Source organism: Haliaeetus albicilla, chromosome 1 (assembly GCF_947461875.1).
Source record: "Haliaeetus albicilla chromosome 1, bHalAlb1.1, whole genome shotgun sequence".
Taxonomy (NCBI): Eukaryota; Metazoa; Chordata; class Aves; order Accipitriformes; family Accipitridae; genus Haliaeetus; species Haliaeetus albicilla.
The window spans coordinates 51,773,500-51,790,720 of NC_091483.1; the positions used below are offsets into that span (position 1 = coordinate 51,773,500).

The window sequence follows — 17,221 nt, forward strand, 5'->3', positions numbered from 1 at the left end:
ACCATAGTGCTTAGCTGCAGGATCCCTTTGTGCTCAGTGCTGTACATACATGTAGTAAGGTGCAGTTCTTCCACTCTTTCACATAAAAAGGCACATAGAAAGTGGAAGAAATGATGTGCCTTCATTTAGCACATGTGGAAATGAAGCACAGAAAACATGTCCACAGTGTTCTAAATGTTAGTGCTTGGCTGCCTGGGGAGAAGTTTAAATAATACCTAACATTATGTGTCTGAATGAGCATTTTCCTAACATATAGGGTTCTATAAAATTACTACACAGTCATTTTAAGAAAAAAAATTACTTGAAATATTGAATTTGGCAATATTTTTTCCTCACTGGCTATTCTCACAAACCTTTTGAAGCCTTTGTGATTGACTGTTAGTGGTTTTCACAGTTATCTGACAGGTCATATATCTTCCTAGTTGCCTGCTCTCCTGCCTAGTTCAGTCTTACGTGACTGAAGTCCCCAGATTGTTAATTAATTGTGAGAAATAATAACCAAAGTATTTTTGAAGGAAGTTTGTCCATGCACTCCATTGGCTCTGTTGCTGAAGCATATCCGTGTTAAGGAGGGCCTGTGAAGTTCTCAGAGAAAACTGAATGTGGTGTCAGGGTTTGTTTTCTTTTTGTTAAAACAAGTGGAAAAAAAAATGTTTGACCTCTTTTAAGATAAACTGTAGGAAAAATGGCATAATAAATAAAACCCAGTTCACCACAGCAGCATCTGTAACCACAAGCCCTTCCTTTTCTTTCTCCTTCATTATATCTCTGACAATCTCAGAACCTAATTTCTTCCTGAGCTTCCTAATTCCTTTAGTCATCTCAGAAGGTCCCAGGGAGATACTGGATATCCTTTTGACCCCGGCTAGAATGCCACAGGCAATATCAGGAAAAGGAAGCTAGACCAGGACCCCATTTGTGGTCCCATTTGTCTCCGGAGGAACTTGGGGGCTTTTTTGCAGGCTCATTGGGTTCCTTTCAGAAGTGGTAGGCATTGTCAGGGCTGCTTGCCTTTTGGTATCCTCATTTCATGTGGATTAATTTATTTTCTCCAAGTTGCTATTTTTGTCATTATTGTTTTTTTATTACCAGATTTGCTGGAAAATTTAGCTCTATAGTCCCCTCCCATTGTAGCAGAGGGGTGTTTGAGACCTTCACCCACTCCCATCCTTACTTCCAAATTCTGCTACAGAGGAAACCGCAGCTGTAAATACAACTTTGCTGTACATGTTGATGAATCTTTTTTGGTATGAATGTATGTTAAACCTGTCTGTTCTCAACAAGGCATGAATTAACATTTGGAAATACAGCCCTTCAACCCTTCTGCTTTAGTTTTGCCATCTGTAAGTTAGAATTAATACTTTCCAGCTTCAAAGGACTGTTTTGAGAAATATCAGTGATGTGTAAACAATAATGATGGAATATTCCTGAGATTAGAGTTCCTCGGTATTTTGTGTTTGCCATGGAGACGGCTAATGTTACTTGTATTTTGTAGACCAAATAAGCAGAGTTTCCTTTCACAGGTCTGTGACTCCTATCCTACAGAAGTGTATGTACCAAAGTCTGCGACTGCACACATCATAGTGGGGAGCTCTAAATTTCGGAGCCGAAGGCGTTTCCCAGCTCTTTCCTACTACTGCAAGGATAACAATGTAAGCGTGAATTTGTAGCTTTGAAGTGTTTGCTTATTTTGGCCTTGCTTTCATAATTCTTCCAGTAAGCCTTCACAAGAAGAAATCAGTGATTATTTTATAAAAAAAAAATAAAACATGGTTAGTATAGTCTGGTTAGCATGGTTGGTGCATATGGGCATGTATTGGAATTATGGCTAGTTCATTAATAGGCATTTAATGCAGTCATTTAAACCCAGCTCTATCATCCTGCTAACACAAAAAAATGCGATCCCTCTATCACAAGGAAGTGGAGTAGTACAAAAAGTCCTGAAATATGCGTGGCAGAAGAGTGAAGGCCAGTAGCAGGCAGCTTAGCATGTCGTTGGGTGGACAACAGAGCAATTTAGGATCTGGTAGCCACAGCCTGAGAGCAAGTAGAGGAGGAGAAAAACTGTACTTGCAGCTATTAGAGAATCAGGAGTAGCCTTTCCAGAAAAGATTTGTGAGTAGACCTAAAAAGGATGGATGAAAGAGCGACAAAATTTTGGCTGAGCAGCGTGTCGTGGCTTTGTTGAAGAGACTCTCCTTGTCCGTAAGACTGAGGAGTGCCACCTTCTCCTCCCCATGACAGATATTCTCAGGGCTGAGTGAGGAACTGCCTCACATGTCTGTAACCATTTGGGAAAAAAGCTGTACCTAGACTATTTGCCCTTCTGTTTCTGGCAGCTGAGCTAAAGGAGACCCTTGGACTGGAGGATGCTCTGGACAGGATGTTTTTACATTTGTGTCCCAGCCCCCTAGAGACTGGCTTAGCTCTGCTGTCATTACCAGTTAGGAGGATGGTGTCCTCTTTGTACTCACAAGGGATCTGTGTCTAATATATCTCCCTCCTCCTGTTTCAGTCCCAGACAGGCAACTGCATCAAGAGGTCTTCCCTAGTCCTGAGGGATGGCCAGGACTTCCCAGGAGACAGACCTAGTGTGGGATTGCAGGGCATCTGCTGGGTTCGCCATGCAGGATGGGAGATATTTCCACAGGATGTCACAAGCAGAAATCATAAGCTACCATCTCCATGGAAATCTTAACTTTACAGTGGCCTTTTTTATAGGTTTAAGCTTCAGAAGGAAGGAATGAGACATTATTTTGACTCCTTCTTTACCCCTTATTTCAACAGAATTCTGCTTCCAAAAAGATCTATGAATTTGAGAACAAAACAGGAGGATAGGACGATTTTAAATAGTTAATACAGGCTCTGCATAAATTGCATATTAACTTTAATATTTCATTAGGGCCAACATTTTCAAAGTTAACCACTTTGCATAATCAACTGAGTCCACATATAGATTTCTAGGATTCAAAACACTTGGATGTTTCCAAATCTCAATGAAAGAAACATCTCAGGGATCAGCTAGATTCCAATATATAGTGATCCAGTTTGGACGAGTTTCATGGTTTCAGCCTGAATGTTTTCCCTGTTGTGGTTGGAATTCAGGTTAAGGTTCAGACCACCAGGATCTGAACTATTGTGTTTACTCCTGGATCCTTCACAGTTCAAAAGGCTAGCAAAAGGGTTGGGAATGTTGGAGGAAATACCTCCTTGTGAGTTTGGAGGTTGGCATGAGTTGCCAGCTAATAGAGTAATGGGCGGGAGTGGGGTAAGATTTGTGATGGTAGACATTGAACAGCTATGGTAACAGCAGGTTGGGAAGAGGTCTGCTGCATGCAGGGGAGACAAGTGCCATTCATTCAGTCTTTCATATCCAGAACTTTCCCATTGCTCTTTGGTACTGACAAATTCAATGATGATGTGATGCCTTACTCTGCATCTTACAGGATCTGTGTCAATATGATCAGACCAATCTTTGGAAGTATCTGTTCAGCCTGTGCAATAGCAAAGCATGACCTCACCTCTTGCCCTGCTCTTAAACATAGCCCAAGAAATTTTAAAGGCATACGTGCACATCTTAAGCAGCTGGTCTGGGTCAGGAGGAGGTGATCTCTTCATGGATATCATGGGTAATGATTCCCACTTACGAATCATAGAATCATAGAATGGTTTGGGTTGGAAGGGACCTTAAAGATCACCCAGTTCCAACCCCCCTGCCATGGGCAGGGACACCTTCCACTAGACCAGGTTGCTCAAAGCCCCATCCAACCTGGCCTTGAACACTTCCAGGGATGGGGCATCCACAACTTCTCTGGGCAAACCTGTTCCAGTGCCTCACCACCCTCACAGTAAAGAACTACTTCCTTACAATATCCTTCCTTCCTTATGATATCTAATTGTCACTGGGTCAGCTTACCTTTCTAGTTTTGCAGTATTGGTGGTGCAGCTCTTTCTTAAACTGGGGCTAAACATGATCTTAACCCCAAGCCTAACTTGACAGACAAGCCATTCTTTCATACTGGTGCCAGCACATCCCTTAGTCCTTTGAGCCCCCAGGTGATATAAGGTAATGGGCTCCAGCCCATACTTTCCTGAATCCTAATCTTCATCCACACCCTAGCTTTAACCTGAATCTTGAGGTCTATATCTGCCTTGTATATGGTACACTCTGGATGAGAGCGAAATGTCTTCCTTCTATTAAAATGGCAGGCTGTGGACATACTCATATGTACCTTTTGTTGTGCAAAGGAGGTACAAGCATATACTAAGTCACTGGAATGTGTGCTGATCAGCAGGCAGGAGTCTAGATAACTAATAATCTGTTTTCAAATACTATTAATAAAGTATGAACAGGCTCTCACACAATTCAGGGTTTCTGTATTAAAGATCCATGTTTCACTGACTAACTACTGATAGTTCGAAGGCTTGGCTGAAAAAGAGCATGCCTTTTCTCACAGTAATAAATAATCTGTAGGGCAGTCTGCATGGGTGATGACCTTCAGCAGGCAGATTCTCTTCATGCATGTGTTCAGTGCTTAGAAAGTGCATGTATTATTAGCCCCTTGCCCTCTGCAAATGTAGTTGCCCTCTGCCTAGCAGAAATAAAAACTTCCTTGCTCACCCATTTCACATTCTGTTCCTTCTTTCCCAGTTTCATCTGGAGGTCTGATCCTGATGGGTCTATGGAGAAACTCTCTTGCCTTCTTCAATAGCACTGATTAATAAATGTACTCCAGGAGTCAGTCTGCCTGACCCACTTCCCATGCAGTAAGGTCTTTCTCCAGAGGCAGTGCTAAAAATACACCACCATCAGTGATCTAGCTGCATGTTACATGGGTTTTTTTTTCCTGGACTCATGGTGTCAGGATGTTTAGCAAAGCATGCATTGGTGTAAGTTGGGTGTAATCAGTATTATAACTGGTAAGTGTGAGTGACAGTGCAAAAGGACCCATTCTTTATATTATATCAGTGTTCTTGTGATTGCAATGCTGTACTCATCGCATCTTCTAGAGACCACCTTTCAGGACTTATTCCACATTAGGGAAATACTATATTTAAAATAGCTCTAAAACTTGGATTCAAGACTAGACTTGGGCCAATGGGGTTGTAGTGTTTTAATATTTCCTTGCCTTTTTAAAAATAAGGTATTTATAAACATGCAATTCATTTTACCATTCTGCCCTTCCCAGGTAACTGTACACCTATGCAAACACCTAATGAGCTGGTTTTGTAAATGCTTCTGGATGCTAAATAATTTCTGCTTAATAGCTGTGTTGATTTTTTATGTTTGTCTGTTTTTCTGCAGGCCTCTATATGTAGAAGCAGCCAGCCTTTATCTGGCTTTAGTGCTCGATGCCTTGAGGATGAACAGATGCTCCAGGCCATTAGAAAAGCAAATCCAGGAAGTGATTTCATATATGTTGTTGACACTCGGCCTAAAGTGAGTACATTAAATTTCTTGCATATAGCAAGACCTAATCTGGTCTGAATACTTTTCAGAAGATGCACAGCCTAAGTGACTGCTCTTAGTTACACCTGTGTAACTCCACAGGTAAATCAGGATTTATGAGGGGAGTCTTAACTAAGAACCTTGCCCACATTTTATCTGTTAGAGAATATTTTGTTTACACAGAGCTTTTCTCCTTTTTGTTCTTAAAAAATGTTAAGATACAAGAAGTAAATAACTTGTAATAGTAACTATTTCCACACACAGAGGAGCTATCAGTAACTATATTACTGAAGAGCCTAGTGAAAAATAATTGCATTATAAAACTCTATTTACAGTTGTTTGCAATGCTGCAAACCTCTGCCTGCTTATACTATAATTTTCTATGAAAGATATCTCCTGCAAGTTGGAAAATTTCAATGACCTCTGCATAAGGCTAAGGAAGGACCACTGTCATGCAATCCCAGGCAGCAACTAAGCACCACGCAGCCGCTCACTCACTCCCCAACACCCAGTGGGATGGGGGAGAGAGTCAGAGAAAAAAAAAGGTAAAACTCATGGGTTGAGATAAGAACAGTTTAACAGAACAGAAAGAAAGAAAATAATAATGATAACAATAACAATAATAAAATGGCAATAATAATAAAAGAATTGGAATATACGAAACAAGTGATGCACAATGCAATTGCTCACCACTCGCTGACCAATGCCCAGTTAGTTCCTGAGCAGCGATCTCCCCCAGGCCAACTCCCCCCAGTTTATATACTGGGCGTGATGTCACATGGTATGGAATACCCCTTTGGCCACTTTGGGTCAGCTGCCCTGGCTGCGTCCCCTCTCAGCTTCTTGTGCCCCTCCAGCCTTCTTGCTGGCTGGGCATGAGAAGCTGAAAAATCCTTGACTTTGTCTAAACACTACTTAGAAACAACTGAAAACATCAGTGTTATCAACATTATTCTCATACTAAATCCAAAACATAACACTGTACCAGCTACTAGAAAGAAAATTAACTCTATCCCAGCTGAAACCAGGACAAGTATTTACTGACCTTACAAGAATTGAGGAGACCTTCTTTCAATATCTCCAGCACTTTTGTGTTTTTGAGAGAGAATCTGAAATATGGTAAATAGTGATCTCAGATGCCATATCTCTATAATTGACCAAAATCTTTGGCCAAGATAAAAGCTTTAGGAAAAATTGCACTATGCAGAAACATAGAAACTCAGTAATGATCTAGAAGATGTTGGAAGCTAAAAAAACCTTGTGTCCAAACTGGCATGCTAGGCAAACAGCTCAAGGTGATGAGGACTAGATAAGTTTCAGTGCCTGGAGGTGGAAGCAGGGACATGTTCTTTCTTACACCATCAGTAGCTTCCCTGTTGAAGTTACCAAAGCATCTGAAGCAAAGAAACCAAAGGGGCAAATCTCCACAAAATCCCTAGTAGATACAGGATGAGCTATAGCGCATGAAAAGGAAAAACGAGAGCAAAGGCTTGAGGGAAGGGAACAAGGAAGCTTTTTCAGTAACCTGAGATCAGGAGACAGAGCCTGAAAGGACAAGGTGGGTAAAGCTAAGAAGCGTGAGGAATGGAGCGAAGAAGGGCAACCCTGGCAGAGCTGGAGCAGAAACGAGGCACCTGTCTGGCTGATGATTGACTGAAGACCTGGGGGCTGGTGGGAAAGTGCTGAGCACTCACAGCTGTAATGGGAGGCAGTCGCCAGAAAATCAGGGCTTTGGCATGTCTCATTGCACTTGGTAATTTGGTGACTACTTCGACCTTCAGTTCCCTCTTTTTTATTGGGAAGACAAGGATGGTACCACATTACTTGTGGTCCTGAAGCAAGTGAATCGTGATGAGCGCTAGGAAAGGATTGGTACCACTGTGTTCAGAACAAGCTTTAGATAGGAAGTACAGCCCTAGCTACCTAAATAATGCTCATTTAACAGTTTTCTATATGTAATAATAGTTACAGCATAATGTTTCCTGGCTGATGATATTGGTACTCTTCCCTAATTAAGGAAGTTGCTCATTGATGGGATTTATTACCAACGACTTACTGACTTGGCTGTTAATAATGTTTTACAAGGTATTAACAGGAAGGTCCCATCCTGTAAACTTTTCTGGTAAATGGCTTTGATGAGACCCCTCCTGTGTGCAGTGAAAAAAGCCTGTACTTTAAGTGGAGAGAGTGAAACTGGCACTCTCAGCCACGAATGACGGTGTATTTCCAGGAGCGAGTCAGGAGACAGAGACTGTTTGTCTTCATTGAACTTCTCTGGAGAAAAAGGTTTTGATGTAAATGTGTTTGTATACACAGATTCCTACTTCTCTCTGCACTGCAAGAATGGATTGATTTACTAAAGCTCCTCTGAACCCAGGTGCCAAATACAGCCTTGTTACAGTTGTGTACCTCCTAATGCATGTATAAATCTAGAGCATGTAGGAAGTGATAGGTATCAGTGCAAGCTGTTCCTAGCATTCCTCAGGGAACCTTTAACAAATGTAAAGTATTGAGTCTGGTGCAAGGTTTCCCGTTGCTCTAGGAAGCTAAGAAGCTACCTGCCTCTTGTCTCATCAGAACTGGTTCCTTGCAAAGATTATGAATCTTGATGGGCCCTTCAATTCAGCATTCCCAAGTGCTCTTCATACGCTGTCCCCTGCTGCGCTAGATAATCTTCAGAACAGAAGATTTGGCTGTGGAAGAAAGCTTTGATTCTGCTTCATTTAAATATACCAGGATGACCATATGCAGAGCTTCCCTTAGGTTACTGTTTTTCTTCATTTTCTCCTTCCTCTATGTGTTCACAGAAGCAGCTAATATAAACTTACTGTTTATGAGTAAAACAAATTAGTTCTATAATTCTTTATAACAAGACAGGACTCCATTATCCTCCACATTAAGGAAGATGCCAGGAAATCTGGCAAGTGAGGTCTGTTCCCTTTAGAGGTTGTATCCTCGTATTCACTGAGATTAAATGAGGACAGGCACAATTTAGAGAGCTTTACAACAACCACTTTAAGAGCAACAGATGGAATTTTGGTAGGTGATGTGGAAAACTTGTTAGTAAATATTGTGGCAGCTGCAAAGTTTGGCAACTGACAATATTTAAAATAAATGACTGTCAGAAAGCCTTGCAAATTTAACCTTATATTTATTTACTTTTAAAGAGGGCTATTTCAGACTATCTTTTAAGGAAGGATTTCTGTGATAAAATTGCTCTGCTGCAGAGACAGTTAATAGCATTTATTGTACTGAGGATTAGGTCAGTTAGGGGCTAGATTTTCATTTAGGGTTTCAGGGGTTTGTGGTGGCTTAGACTCATGCATGCAGATCTTTCTTCCTGAACCTATATGCTGTTGCAAAGACAGACTGCTTCATTTTGTTTATACTAGAACACTCATGTCTACTTCAAAAGAGAAAGATTAGGATTCAACAGATAATTTATATCTTTCTAGCAAGTCACACTGAGGATTCTGTCCTTAAAGGACATGCTGTTCACAGGCTGTAATTTTTTTTTATTGTTCATTGATAGTCAAAACATCAGCAGACTGCTGGTTGATAGACCAGAATTTTTTTCGCTTACACTTTTTCCTAAATTGCATAATACAAGTTAAAAGAAGTTTTATACAAGACTTGAGTAAATGAAAAATGCTGGGTTTTTGCCTAGGTTCCTATCTTAGAGTATGGTTCCTTCTGCTGTGTCATGAAATTCATGCAATGTTTCAATTCCTAATGGTGGTCCACAAATGTAACTATGTATTCCTATTGCCAAGTTCTGCTTGTGGGAATGGATGCACTAGAAAGTGTGAAGATGGGAAAAAATCCCCTATCTTCACATATTAAATTGGACAGAATAAAAGAATTGAAAAGTGGTGTCACCTGTTTTCTTATGCATCTAAAATGAAATTATAATGACATAAAAAGCTTTTAGTCTTTAGCTGTTTCCTTTGAAAGTGAAGAGGTTAGATTTGGTCCATGGAAACCTATTTTGACATGTGAAGTAAAAAAGCTAGACTTGTTCATCTTAGTTGGAGGTAAGTTGGCAGCAGACAATCAATCCTACTCAATTGCATGCGTAAGGCTCCAAATTAATAATTGAATATTGGGAGTATTTGTGTTTGGGGTGGAAGAGATCAGGAAGGGACACATTCTTGTATACCCCATGATACCGTTAGCTGAGTACTGAAGTATGTTACTGTGAGTTTCAGAAGCAACCACAGAAGCAGCAAATCAATAGTACTGCCTGCGATCTTGGGAAATGAAGTGGAAACAGAGTTATCTGCATAGCCTCTTGTCCCCTAGGCAATGCCTAAGAGTGACTTTGTTTTGATTTTTCATGAGCATTGGCTCTCACTGCAATGAAGATGAGTCAGTTGCTTTTTGTCCAACTGATGCCTCATAAGGTCTCTCTTGTTGGTGCCGTCCAGTCTGGATGTGCAATATCCAGTGTTACTTAATTCTTAAATCTTTCCTGAGCAGAAGCTGTTAGTTGTGCTTGGAGGCATGGAGGTTCTGCCATGTGGGCCACTTTGTTACTCCTGGAGCCTTCATATTTCTTGGGAAGTTCAAAGGCTCCCTAGCCTTACAGCATGCATTTCACAGAAGAGCAGGGACTTCATGCAAAAAGACAATTTCTTTCTATTGGACAATGAGATTTTGCTACAGGAAATAAAAAAAAAAAAAAAAAAAAGGTCGGGTAATAAAGTAAAAGTACTTAATTCATTTCTATCAGCTCTAGTTTTCAGTCCAGAGATCAAAATTTGGCATAAGGAGCTTGGCAGGTAGTTTTCTTTTCCCCCAAGAATCTCAAAAGGGGTGAAAATAAATATTTTAAAGCCCCTTAATTTTACGCTTTGGGAAATGGAACTAAAGTAGCATTTAGTGACTTTCCCATGCCAGGAAGTATGAGATTTAAAGACAAAACTACAGCTTCCAGTTGAATGTTTTTTTTGGTGTTTTTTTTTTTTTTGCTGAAGCACAGCAAAATATTTGATAGCGCTGCATTGCAGATGAAAATATTTGCAGTAATTTTGTCAATTCAAATCTTTTGTGGTCTTACACAACTAGAGCTAAGATACTGCAGGAAATGCAGGAAAAACTCCAACTGTCTCTTCATTATTCCAAACTTCAAAGAAGTAAGGCGTATCAACTTTTGGATGATTTGAGCAGTAACACACAATAACTTGGGCAAGATTACAGTATGCGTAGGCTATGAAACAGCGGCGTGACAGATAAGACACTGCCACCTCCTGGGTATACTCTGCTAGTAAACATAACGCTGATCAAAAATAAAATCAGAGTAGCCTTTTCAAAACAGGTTAAAACCTTTACGCTCTTGCAGAGGAACCCTGCATAAGCTGTGGGGTTTTTGTGTCTAACCTCACTAATGAAGTTTCACTCAAAGTCTGTGAAATAGAGATCAGAGCCTCAGCAACCCAGCACCCTGCAATAGGCTGTGAAGAGGTCCCCGATTCCTAACCCCTTGTGTTGACACTGTGATAAATGCTTCCTATTTGTGCCTGACTTAAATCACTCTGGTTTATTGCAGTAGACCACAAGCTTTGTTTTGAAAAGAATCTGTTTGCTACTGGTTTTCATCCAGTTTTCCCTAATTTTTTTCAGCTCAATGCAATGGCAAACAGAGCAGCAGGGAAGGGATATGAAAATGAAGACAACTACTCCAACATCAAGTTTCAGTTCATAGGCATTGAGAACATCCATGTCATGAGAAATAGTCTGCAGAAAATGCTTGAAGGTAATATATTTCTTTATTGAAAACTAGAGGAAAGATTTGATCCTTCTGTCACACAAATCAGGATAACTGCTCTGAAATCAGCAGCAGTGAAAACGGGTATGAAAAGAGAGCTTTGCCTGTTGCAGCTGGATGCAGCTGCCTGCCAGCTAATAGGCTTGTGCAATGGAGCATCATCGCAACTAGTGGCAATTTCCTGACTGTGCAAACACCTCGTTTCATGGGTGAAATCCAGATATCATTCACTTTAATGACAAAATTCATTTGACTTCAATACACCTTACTTCTACTACGTCTTCTTTTGCAGTTTACAGTTTGATGGTATAATGAAAAGAAATCATTTGTAGCTGACTTTGATGCTACTAGAAAATAGAGGAAAGGTTTTTTTAAGCTCAGAAAACTTATGGTTGGATTTTTGTATGTGGTCAATAAGATACTCATGCATTTTAGACTGTGAATTTTAATAGAAACTTACTCATGCCCTCTTAGAGCATGTCACATCAGGTTTATTTATGAAACTCACAGTCAATGGGTATAACCATTCAGCACCTTCATAATCCCATAGAAATGAATAGTAATTGCTTTAAAAATACTTATCAGTGTATAAATGAGCACATCTGTATTGCTACTTAATAGTTTGAGTACATTACTGTTTAGAGTTCTTCTGGGAAAAGGGTAAGAATAAATAAGCGATCCTTGACCCTCAACGGCTTGTTGATTTTTGACAAGCAAATAGTAAATAGTGCTCACTCCACTCCACAGAGTCTCAACACCTTCCGTCACCTCCTGGAACAGCTTGATCCAGGTATTCTTGACCTGATGCTCTGCCCATGCTCTTTTATTCTTCATCTGTCTCCCATCATTTGTACGCAAATGTGAATTTTAGATCTAAGAAGTGCTTACATTTTCCATGACAGGAGACCTGTGCTCTGTTTTCAAATAACAGCCGTTTATGAAAACCAGCAGTAAAGTGTGATGCAGGTTAAACAGTCACTCTCTTCATGACTTATTTTTACTTAATTCCTTGGTCTAAGGGTCTCAGGAAGGAAAATAGAAGGATATTTAGTTCACTACAAAGTCTTGTTTGGCTAGGAGAGAGGCTGGGTGAATAAATTTGTCCCCTTATTTGTTCAGCTTAAGACCATCAAAGTTAAAAAAGTAAACAACCAGCCTGGCTGCATGGGACAGTGCTGTGTATTGTTTTTGAGCCAAAGGTTTGGGAGACAGGCCCACGGCCCAAACTGACATGTAACAAGGTAATTACTAATGCATTTAACACCTCAGGCTGCTTGGGTGGCATACCTTCCTAGCATCTATTTTTAAATAGGCCATATGCTCAAAACAACTCTCTTTTTCATAGGTTTTATATTTGCTATGTTGAAATCTCATATTTAGTGACTTGGCTGATAGGAGAAGAAATTAGAGAAGTTAAATCTGTGATTTCAAGCACTTGAGGCTTTCAAGTACTCTTTTTTTAACCTTATGACTTTCAGTGGACAAGCAGGGATTTTCTCATGTAAGGTGTTGTGTAGTTTTTATCTCTTTCTATTTTTATCAGTGTCCCTTCATCTGTTTCTCTGGTGGCCTTTAAAAGGGTATTTATTACCTGACTTGCACGTACAAAGAGAACCAGAACCAAAAAGTCTGTCAAAGACGATGATAACATACATTTAATATGGCTTTAAATTTTTATCAAGGAGTACTTAAACATGCCTAGGTGAATCTTTAAGGTAAAACATTGCACTACACTACAAACATTACAAAATATATCTGCTGCTCATGATCTGCTGTGAGATGTTATAAGGTACATAAAAACCTTTGAAAGAAGAATGAGGCTGATGAAAACTGATTTTAGTTTAATGTGTGCTGTGTTGCTGCTTGGAAGTGTACCGTATGGAAAAGAGTACATCAATACATAATGGGTCTGATGTGTTGCAGGAATGCAAGGGCAATTTTCTTCAACTTACTGGAATTAAGCAGAAGTGAAGGTTGGAGGATCTTTTTCACATAAGAGACTGCAGATTATTTTCAATATACAGTTTTAAATAACTTCCAATGCTGACAAAATTTGAACAAAAATTGATTATTCAGTTTGCCACTGGAAAATGCACTTACATTAGGAACATGTTCATTTCAATGATGTTTCTTTAGGAAAAAGCTGAAGAAATGAATTTATACTTATAATAATGTCAATAATTTATTTGAGTAGGTGAAAAAAATTGGCTTCATCTTTGTGATTTTACTGACTTTAATTCTAACAACTTTATTTATCTTAACTTTAACATGTATTTACTCTTGTATAATGTTAATTTTTGGCAAAATGTATCAGCACTGTAAGATAATTATATTTGTAGGATAATGAGAATTTTTTCAGAATATGCAAAAAAACTTGAGATTTGACAGTCCTCTGGAAGTAAAAAGCATTTCAACATGCTGGACTTTCCTTCCAGAAAAAAAAAAAAAGTTTTACTTTTGTCTCTGCTGCCTCATATTGCTTTAGTATAGTATTGATTTTTTTTTTTTCATTTAAAGAGAGGTGTATGTGAAGATCCCTGTGATAATTTTGATCCTGCGCACAACCTCCTTGAGATAATTTTTAATATTAGAAGGAAATGTTGCACAAGGACTTTTCTCAGTAAAGATTCAAGGGCTGACTGAGGCTGCTGTTTGGCGTTTGTGGTGGGGTAAGCTTTGCCGTACATCCAGGGGCCAACCAAGACTTGACCCCCATTTGTTGTGCTTTGAGACGATGACCCCACACGCTCCCTGTCTGTATTTAAACAGCAGATATGAGCTTCTCCTCCCCTCATACCAGGAGCGGTAGTTGCTGATGTAAGAGCAGCCGTCTGATCCTTGGACTTCGGTAACAGATCAGCCAGCAAGAGAGCCTGAGGGTTTGGCCCACCGCATTTACTCCTTCCTCTACCCATGGCTCTCCTGCCAGAAATGGGGGAACTGGTCCAGCAACCCCCCATGGTAGTTTCGCTGATGGAAGGGGCAGTTTCCACCCTGTGTACTGTTTTGTCCTCCTCTCCCCGGGAAGGGAGCACCACTGGACTGCTACGAGCTCTGCCCAGGGGCTCTTGATTTTCCTGTGCTCCCCCAGTGAGCGCAGCAGGTCTTATTTCTCCATGATTTTGGTACCGGTTCTGCTGAGATGGAAACGCTTTTGCCCCTTAGGATAAGCTTCATAATAGAATTCATAATTGAACTCAGTATTAAGGTCCAGATCAGCAGCCAAAATCATGTGAAATATACAGTGTATGCCTTTAGGACAGCCTGAACTTTGCTCAGTGAAGTGGTCGGTAAATATTGACTCTGATTTGGTAGTGGGAAAGAGCAAAGCACTATTTCAGCCTTACCTTGGGCTTTTGTAAACAGAGACAGCAGCTTCAGCCAGAATTCAGCTACTAATTGGTCATGCTTCCATCTGCACAGGAGCATTAATCATGTGAAAAGCTGTTTGCTTTCAGTGCTGCTATCTATGCATTTTTATAAATATCCTTCAAAAATGACTTTTAAAATAACCATCTGGAAGAGGCCCTACGTACAAAGATTGCACGACTTTGTATGGACACATTAGGCTATTTTGCCTCTGAATTAAATGGAGTTAAGAGAGTCAGATACATTCAGATGGGATATAAACTCTGACTTCGGTTTGTAAAATTAAATTCCAATTACACTGAAGGAAACTAAAGTTTTGCCACTGGTCATAATGGCCATAATTATCTGAGTCTTTTAGAAGATTTCCGGAGGACAAGAGACCTATGAAGACATAATTATAAATTCACAGATCATACATTAATTCAGTAAAATCCATGGCATTTTTCACTGTATTCCTTAAATGAATTTCACTGGTTAATATCTTTTTCATTAAAAGATAGTATAATTCTACATGGATAAAAATAAATGTGTAGACTACTTATGGGGTGAATTTAGTATCTCGCTGTTGAAAATAGATTGCGCCAAGTATTGTTGAGTATTTGTTTGCTGCTGGATTGAGGTATCTGAATTAGATTCTGATTGCCTTTTTTTTTCTTCTGATGTCACAAACTCTGTAATATTAAAAAAAAACCACTTGGATACAGCAGGATAGAAACTTAATGTTGCAGAAACTGGGAGGTATTTTTTTTTTTCTTTAAACATGGCATAAAGCTTGGAAAGTTTTCAGGAAAATATTTCACTTGATGAATGTCGTGGTTTAACCCCAGCCAGCAACTAAGCACCACGCAGCTGCTTGCTCACTTTCCCCCCCACACCCAGTGAGATGGGGGAAAGAATCAGGGAAAAAACGTAGAACTCGTGGGTTGAGATAAGAACGGTTTAATAGGACAGAATGGAAGAAAATAATAATCAGAATAACAATAATAAAATGATAATATGCACAATGCAATTGCTCACCACTTGCTGACCAATGCCCAGTTAGTTCCTGAGCAGCGATCTCCCCCAGGCCAACTCCCCCCAGTTTATATACTGGGCATGACGTCACATGGTATGGAATACCCCTTTGGCCACTTTGGGTCAGCTGCCCTGGCTGTGTCCCCTCCCAACTTCTTGTGCCCCTCCAGCCTTCTTGCTGGCTGGGCAAGAGAAGCTGAAAAATCCTTGACTTTGTCTAAACACTACTGAGCAACAACTGAAAACATCAGTTTACATTATCAACATTATTCTGGTACTAAATCCAAAATGTAACACTATACCAGCTACTAGAAAGAAAATTAACTCTATCCCAGCCGAAACCAGGACAATGAATTATGGCTTTTCCTTGCCATCAGAATACTTTCTGGCTACAAGTGAAGTTTTAATAAGGTTTCATTCAGGGACCGAGAACTGTTGAGTGAATCGCTTTAACTCAAACACCACCATCTGCGGTGATTTTGAAGGCTGGGTTTGGTGGGCCCGCTCTTACAGAGCCTCCTCAGCAAATGTGGCTGGGAATAGGAGGCTGTGGGACCATTTACGTGGCTGGCTGCCTGTCCAACAGCAGAAATCATATGCTTTGTGTTTCCAAGCCCTCATTATTAAATACGCAATCCCCTCTCAGGGGTTTGAAAACTTCCCTCCCAACACAATCTTGGAAAATCTGTGCTGCACAGAAGGATGTATTCAGTAAACTGTTTGCAGCAGGCTTTGTAACAGTTTCTCCTTTTAACTTCTATCAACATATTGGGTGAAATTTGAGCTAGTCCCATTTCTTAAATATATCCTTTATTTCAATGGTAAAGTTTGACTGTGAAGTAGCCATTCTTTTCAAGAGGTGAATGTTTTTACACGGGGGATATCTGAAGAGACCACTCTTAGGTTGAAGAGTCAGTGAAAGCTTAAGGGACTATAATTACTGTACATTTAACATGTAGCTTATTTTGCAGTTTGTGAGCTGAAATCGCCTTCGATGAGTGACTTTCTGTGGGGCCTAGAAAATTCTGGCTGGCTGAAGCATATCAAAGCCATTATGGATGCTGGCATTTTTATTGCAAAGGTAAAGTGTGTAAAATGAGAACAAAACTTGGACTAACCAGATACAGAAAGTGAGGACCAAAGTCTCTGCTTGTGGGTAACTTCTGTTATCTTCAGTGATGTTGTATCTGAAAAAACCACATCTTGCAATGCTTCATATATGAGAAGAGACAATTCTTAGGTGCTGTCGTGTGGACATTTTGCTAATATGGTAAAAAAAAGTTTGTGTTCTTTTCACTGCAGAATTCAAATGTACTAAAGCCTCTACTAGCCTGTATCTTGTTATGCCAGGTATTTGAATGTCCTTACTTTACTCCCCAGCAGTGATTGTCACTGTTTCTCTCCCTATTTCCCCTGCCTCAGCCACTAGTTTATAAACACTTTCTTTGTTGAAGGTTTCTGCTTGAGGACTACTTCTTCGCATGGTGGTTGTAATATAGAAGTATTAGCTACTGTGTTAACCCCTCTGAGTTATTTAGCGACCAACTAAATTCATCTCCTAAACCAACTCCTGTGTATTACTGTGGCCAAACTCTAGCAGCTTGTACTCGTTTACATATTGA

General features: G+C 40.0%; 1 protein-coding gene across 2 annotated transcripts in view; it reads left to right on the forward strand.

Annotated features, from left to right (window-relative positions):
• The window catches only part of MTMR7 (myotubularin related protein 7), a 52,855-nt gene that overhangs the window by 24,748 nt on the left and 10,886 nt on the right, over window positions 1-17,221 (forward strand). Inside the window, exons 5-9 of one of the 2 annotated variants that reach the window (XM_069789225.1) lie at window positions 1,524-1,652; window positions 5,306-5,440; window positions 11,072-11,204; window positions 16,571-16,680; window positions 16,902-16,949. In XM_069789225.1, coding sequence (XP_069645326.1) covers window positions 1,524-1,652; window positions 5,306-5,440; window positions 11,072-11,204; window positions 16,571-16,680; window positions 16,902-16,949 — 555 coding nt within the window. The remainder of the gene's footprint in view (window positions 1-1,523; window positions 1,653-5,305; window positions 5,441-11,071; window positions 11,205-16,570; window positions 16,681-16,901; window positions 16,950-17,221) is intronic. The other variant, XM_069789234.1, reaches the window with a different exon arrangement.